The sequence below is a fragment of the Loxodonta africana genome, chromosome 1 (assembly GCF_030014295.1).
Source record: "Loxodonta africana isolate mLoxAfr1 chromosome 1, mLoxAfr1.hap2, whole genome shotgun sequence".
In the NCBI taxonomy this organism is placed as follows: Eukaryota; Metazoa; Chordata; class Mammalia; order Proboscidea; family Elephantidae; genus Loxodonta; species Loxodonta africana.
Genome location: NC_087342.1, coordinates 86,700,893 through 86,708,062, shown reverse-complemented (window position 1 = coordinate 86,708,062; position 7,170 = coordinate 86,700,893). Strand labels below are relative to the sequence as shown.

The window sequence follows — 7,170 nt, the reverse complement described above, 5'->3', positions numbered from 1 at the left end:
TGTACCAATAACTAATTCATTCCATTACGGTTGCACTGATTCCAATTCATAGTGATCCTAAAGGGCAGAGTAGAACTGTTCCATGGAGTTTCCAGGGAGCAGCTGGTGGATTTGAACAGATGACCTTTTGGTTAGCAACCAATGCTTAACCACCACACACCAGAGCTCCATCAATAACTAAAGTTGAACAAGTTCTTAAAACCTTTTTTATATTGAATGATATAGTGCACTTCGTGCAGTTATTAGGAAATTAAAAGTCATGTGGGACAAATATATGAGGACACATGCCCTCTTGTGACCAGGGTGAGGTCAGACAGGCTCTTCAGGGGTGACAAAATGCTAAGCCTGTTGAGTGAGAATCTGCCAGCCTTCCGAGATACCACCTAGCAATTTATACTCTGTGCCGAGACAAAAATGTTTTAGGAAACCTGGCTAGTGCTGGACTCACCTTTAAAAAATTTCCAGTATTCAAATTCCTTTCAGAATTTAACAATGAAGACTTTAGTTCTGAGTACGTAGATGGCCCCAAAATTACAGTTACTGTTACTAAAGAAGCTCCTTACAAGACAGGGGAAACCCGTAGTGGCCAAGAGTTTGGCTGCTAACCAAAAGGTCATCAGTTCAAATCCACCAACCCAGTGGGGCAGCTTTACTCTGTCCTATAGAGTCACTATGAGTCGAAATTGACTTGACAGCAACAGGTTTGGGTTTTTTGGTTGTTGTTGTTTACTTTTTCCTGGGCTGTGTGTGGAACCTTTCCAAAGAGCAGATTTTCACGATTCTCACACACTAACCCATGAGTCAAAACTTTTTTCTTCCCAGAGTTCTCCGGAGGGCTGCCTTGACTTCCTTGTTCCTTAAACTATAGATGATGGGGTTGAGCACGGATGTCACCACTGTATAGAAAAGGGCTAGGAGTTTGTCCACTCCTGGTGAATGGCTAGCTTTGGGCCTCAGGTAGGTAACAGATCCTGAACCATAGAATAGTGTTACTACCAGCAGGTGGGAAGAACAGGTAGAAAGAGCTTTATGGCGCCCTTCAGGTGATGGCATGACCAGCACGGCAGCTAGAATTCTGCCATAGGAAGCAATGATCAGTAAAAATGGGCTGGAAATACAAAGGCTGGCCACAACAAAGAATGCAGCCTCATTGTGGGATGTATCCCCACAAGCAAGTGCCAGGATAGGAGGGAGGTCACAAAAGAAGTGTTCTATCTCACAGGGACCACAGAAGTCCAAGGAGAAAATATAGTTGGTCTGGCCCAGACCGACCAAGAATCCCACCCCCCAAGAAACCACTGCCAAATGGGCACACACCCGGTGACTCATTCGTGCTGCATAGTGGAGTGGAGAGCATATGGCCATATAGCGGTCAAAAGCCATGGCTGCCAAAAGGCAGCATTCACTGATACCAAATAATATAAAGAAAAACATCTGTGTGGCACAGCATTCCCAGGAGATCCCTCGAGCCTCACTCACAAGACTCTGCAGCATCTTGGGTATGACAGAACAGGTGTAGCCAATCTCCAAGAGGGACAAGTTGGCCAGGAAGAAGTACATGGGCGTGTGGAGGACTGGGTTGGTCCAGATGGCGAGGGCTATGAGGGCATTCCCTGTCAGTGATGCTAAGAACATGAGTAGGATGAGGGTAAACAGGAGGAAACACTCTTCAGTGACCTCAGAGAATTTGGCAAATGCAAAGCGTTTGACAGACATGATGTTGTCCTGCCACAAGGAGCAATTGAGGTTCATGACCTGGAAAATAAAAGGCAAAGTGATCAGAAGGGTACCTTCAGATGAGGGAGACAAATTGTTATATTGCTTTTAAAGAGCTCTGCTAAGTCAGAGAGGTAATATGGTCCACAATTCCTTGCCAGCAATTCTAAAATTCAGAAGTTTTGAAATTATACTCATCCTCATATACTTTCAAACCCAAATCCTTTTGTATGCTCACTTTCTCAGCAGATGTGTCCAAAATACACTTTGTCACCTAAGCATAAAATGAAAAATAGAAGATTCCAGATCAATTCTTTCTTCATCCTCTCCTTTAATTAGTCATGAGATATTACAAAATACGTGTCTTCATATAACTCTTGTATCTACCCATGTCTCCTCATTTCTATTAAAACTGACTCTATTTCTTTTCTTCATTCATCCATTCAACAAGTATTTATTCAGCACAGGGTACATGGCAGTTACTGCTTTTCCTCCTGGAATTCAGCAATGAATCAAAATCAGCGTTTCTCCACACATTTTAGTGAAGGCAAGCAGAAATTAAATGATCATTTAACATATAGAAAATTAGTACAATGCATAGAATTAAAACCAGGGTATGTGCTGAAAAGTGACCAATTTTGGTTGAGGGGTCCAAGAGGGCACTTAATGATAAGATCCATGAGCTGAGAAGTGGATGACAAGGAGGGGCAGCCATGTGAAGTCTGTATTACAGCCGCTCATATCTTGTCTATACCGAACTACTGAGAAAATTCCATCACTATGGCTAATTTCTTTACTTTTTCAATATTTCTCATCTGTCATCCTTTCTCTAGCACAATGTTCTTTAGTAAATGAAAATTATGATTATGTGCAGTTAAAGTTCATTTTTTTGTAATATAAAACAAGTTCTTTAATTTTTCAAGTGTTTTATAAAAAAAATTTTATACTTAAGCCAGCTCTGAAAAGAAGCACAAAATTTACCAGTTTACATTTTTTTACCCGTTAACAACTCAAGCACCCACTCTTTGTAGCACTATTTCTACGTGCAAGTAAGGGACTCTTAACCTTATAGACATGAATTCACTTTCTGGAACTGTAGTATCATCACCTCCGGCCACGAGCCCTAAACTCCGAGCCTCTCACAGACCCGAGCAGGGGGTTGGCAGCCCAGCTCATGCCGCCGCCAGCCGGTGGCAGCTGGCCGCCCATTCAAACTGCCATAGTGCGCCGCAGCTGCAGCCTCCCGAGGGCATCGTCCTTTGCGGGGCAAGTTTAAATTTCTTAATGTGATTCATAAAAAAAAAAAAACTCTTTAATCAGATCACTAATTATGGATAGACTCTTCTATCTCACCCCTTACCCAAATGGATCCCACATTACAGTCCTATCAAACTACTTGCGTCTTTTATTACATGCCTTGCTCACACTGAATTCCTTGTCTTTGTGGTCATTTTCCCTGGTAGACATCAAATTTGCTCCCCTGATTTCCACCTAGTGAACTGCATGTCTATGTTCAAGTTCAAGTATAGTTTTGTCTGCTCATTGGAAATTCTTCCTGACTCTAGTCCTTCCTGCCCCACACAAGCCAGTTCACACCCTGCTCGCAGTGTTCTTACTACTATAGGAGTCCCTGGGTGGTGCAAACCCTTAAGTGCTTGGATACTTACTGAAAGGTTGGTGGTTCAAACCGAACCAGAGGTGTCTTGAAAGAAAGGTCTAGTGGTTTGCTTCGGAAAGGGCACAGCCTTGAGAAATCTATGGTCTGCAGTTCTTCTCTGCAACACATGAAGTCGTCATCAGTGTGATTTGGCTTGATGGCAAAGTTTTTGTTTGTCACTGCAAGGATAACATTCTACTCTGACAGCAATTACTTGTTCATTTTTTTCTGGGAGTATCTCAGGCCTAGGATGCAAGGATAACATTATATTCATCACACTTAGCAATTAATAAGTCCTCATGTAATGAAAAAAAAAAAGTTATGATGCTAAACTTTACTCTGGCTACCTGTATATTTTGCCTTTTGTTAATATTCTATTTTTTGAAGTCAATTTAGTTAAATCCAATCCTCCTCAAATATCACATATACAGTAAAACCTTTGAAAGCTGGAACCTTTGTAAGGTGGAAACCTGCCAGAGAAGGAAAACTAAAATATTTTCCACTAATAGAGAGTGATAGAAAATGTAAGACAGCTTCCCATTGAAGTCAGAAAACTTGCGAGACCTAGAAAAGCAAACCAGTCCGGTCAAATTCTTCTTCTCACAGGTTTCACAGTAAAGCATTTATTTTTCTCCCAATCCAATGATTGTCAGTTCCTGACAAAAGATTCCCTGTTCTTTCTGTGGAAGTACTGCAGTTTGCATTATTCTATTTGAAATGTCATCAACCAGAAATTAAAACTACATTTGCTCTGAAAAAAGCAGAAGAATGAGGAGATTTGACTTCCAACGTTCTGGACTCTGTCAGTTAGCATTACTTGATAACCTGAGGTCAAGTTATCAAACACTGGTTAAAAAAACTGTTGCCATCAAGTCTATTCTGACTCATAGTGACCCCACAGGACAGAGTAGACATGCCCGATAGGGTTTTCAAGAAGCCACTGGTGGATTCAAACTGCCCACCTTTTGGCTAGCAGCCAAGCGCTTAATCATTGCTCCACCAGGGTTCCATGTTATTAGATAGTGCCTGGCAAAACCCAAAATTGTTGACTCCTTGGGTAAATCATCAGTCAAAATCTTTCATCAATTTCATATATGGTAACTCAAATCTATATCCAGGTCTGGAACTTTTATATTTGCACAAGGTATTAATTAGTCCATCGTGTAGAAACCATATCACATATCTCCATCTATGTATTTGTAGCTGTTGTTAGGTACCTTCCAGTCTGGTTCTGACTCATAGCAACCCTCTAAGACAGAGTGGAACTGGCCCATGGGGTTTCCAATGAGCAGCTGGTGGATTTGAACAGCTGACCTTTTGATTAGCAGGCATAGCTCTCCATAGCTCTTAACCACTGTGCCACCAGGGCTCTGTGTATTTAAAGCAGTGTTAAATTACCTGTTTTTAGGCTCTGCCCATCATTTAACCCTTTAGAAATTGAGGAGGTTTTGATTTAACCATGAAGCAACTGTCATGTAACTCACAGATTGGATCGTCATTGCCATCAGCACCCATGTTTCTACAACAACTAATTTTTACATTTAAATATTTTTTAATTTTGAAATTATAACTTTTTCTGAGACAACAGTTCTCTAATCAATACATTTTAGTGGCGATTAAACAGTTCACTAAATATGTATTCCACAACTAGCAGCAAAGAAGGCATAGTGGTAATTTATATTATATATATTTTTTTTTTATAGCAAAGAGTATATTATAGCAAAGAGGACTCAGAATAGATGAAAAGATATTCCAGAATTAGGCAGAAAAGTGACAAGTGGTAGAAATGGGATATAAAATACTTTTCCTGACTTTCATTGTTTATGCCACATTAACTATACATTTGAAGTGAGTGTATATAAAGGAAAAGCATTCAACCTGAGAATCCAAATTACTATGAATAAACAAATGCACTAAGTGAATTCTCCAAAACATATGTACAAAATGTATACGTTTTATATACACACACACCTGTACACCCAAGACACACACACACAAACAATCATATGCATGCTGAATAGCATAGTAATTAAGAGTTTCTAGAGATGTGCTATCTGGGTTCGAATCCAAGTATAGTCACCCAATTGCTGGGTCAAATTTAACACTTATTTAAACTATCTGTTCTTCACTTTACTTGTTTATAAAAGAAGTGAGAACAGTACCTTCTTCACGTGGTTTCTATGAGAATTAAGTGAACTAATTCCCGTAAGTCCTTAGAAAATGACTATGTACTTTTCTAAGTGTTAGGTATGGCAGTGCCTTTATACATGTGTGAGGAGCCCTGGTGCAACAGTGGTTAAGTGATTGCCTGAAAAGTTGGCAGTTCGAACTTACCAGCTGGTCTGCAGAAGAAAGAGGTGGCGATGTGGTTCAGTAAAGATGACAGCCTTGGAAACCTTATGAGGCAGTTCTACTCTGTTCTACAGGGTGGCTATGAGTCAGAATTGTTCTAACAGCAATGGGTTTGTTTTTGCTTTTATGCATGTCTATGCATATGTATACATGTATTGTCACTATAATTTATCCTCATATACATAACCTCTTAGTGAATTTTACATCATAATCCCCAATCATTCCTCTTATTGATCATCTTCATATCATTTTATGATTTTCTATTCATCTGCTAACATAGAGAAAGGAAAAGCAGATAGACAAAAACATACATTACTTACATTCATTCCAAAAAATGCCACCTGAATGCTCTGTCCTCAAACCCAAAAAATCAAACCCAGTGCTGTTGAGTCGATTCTGACTGTCCTAGCTAAAGAAAATTGTGTGTTATAGATAATTTTAATCTACTAATTTGAGAATTAGCTGAGCTGTAGTAAAGGATAGAGAACAAGTAGACTGATTCGAGACATGGTTAAATAAGAAATAACAATTCTGCACTAACCTCAATACATATGACTATTAGAAAATTTTTTGCACATTAAGGAGTCTCTTAGAACATTTTTACAATTATAGTAAAGCACTTAACAAATGTTTCTGACATTATAATTAATTTTAATATTTATATTTCCCATGTAACAACACAATTCAGTTAAGGCCGAGGCAACCAAAAACTATGCCTTACTTTTTTATTACTCAAAATATTTTTCCTAAATGCTCTGACTCAAAAACAGTTTATTCTGTTGCATAGAAAACCCAGGATTTGGTGAGTTTCTCTTTCCATTTGTCAGCTAAATTTACAAATACATACCTTACCTGTTATACCTTTCTGCCTTTGAGAGGAACTATAACTTCCTTAGAGATACTGATGAACAGAGGTAAGGAGGAGACCTCCAGGGAGAAAAAGAGAATGTCTAACCTTTTCCTAACTAGTGATATCATGAATACCTTTGTTCCACTTTAACTGTAGAAGGAAAATGCAAATGTCTATGTTGAGGACAAGGGTCGGGGATGTTGGGAAATGGGAGGGACTTACTGGTAAATGGCTCACTGCACAAAAACCAATGCATGCTAGTAATCGTTTGATATTTCTAGGACTCACAGGATGAGTAAAAAAAATTAATCTCATGATAAGTACATTTTAAAACTTCACAGAGTTCAGAAACAACAACTGAAAAATAGGGTAGTGAAGGCTTGCGAATGCTTCTAAATGTTTAAAATGTCAAAGAATGGTAGTCTGTCTAGAAATACTCAACCATGTAAAAATAATTTACACAAAAAAAAGTGCCAATTTTTTTTTTGTATTAATTTATACAACTCATAGAAATCAGAACAGCTTTCTATTTTTTTTTTTTTTTTTTGTATTCCCTCATCTGTTGGCCTTAGTTTGGGGAGCTTGATGTCCACGT

At 38.9% G+C, this 7,170-nt stretch overlaps 1 protein-coding gene across 1 annotated transcript; it reads right to left on the bottom strand.

Moving 5' to 3' along the window:
• Positions 1-717: 717 nt before the first annotated feature.
• Positions 718-1,752, bottom strand: LOC100663190 (olfactory receptor 10C1-like). Its single transcript, XM_003421821.3, has one exon. It carries the CDS (start codon positions 1,750-1,752, stop codon positions 802-804), a length of 951 nt encoding a protein of 316 aa, XP_003421869.2. The 3' UTR covers positions 718-801.
• Between the last annotated feature and the right edge of the window lie 5,418 nt (positions 1,753-7,170).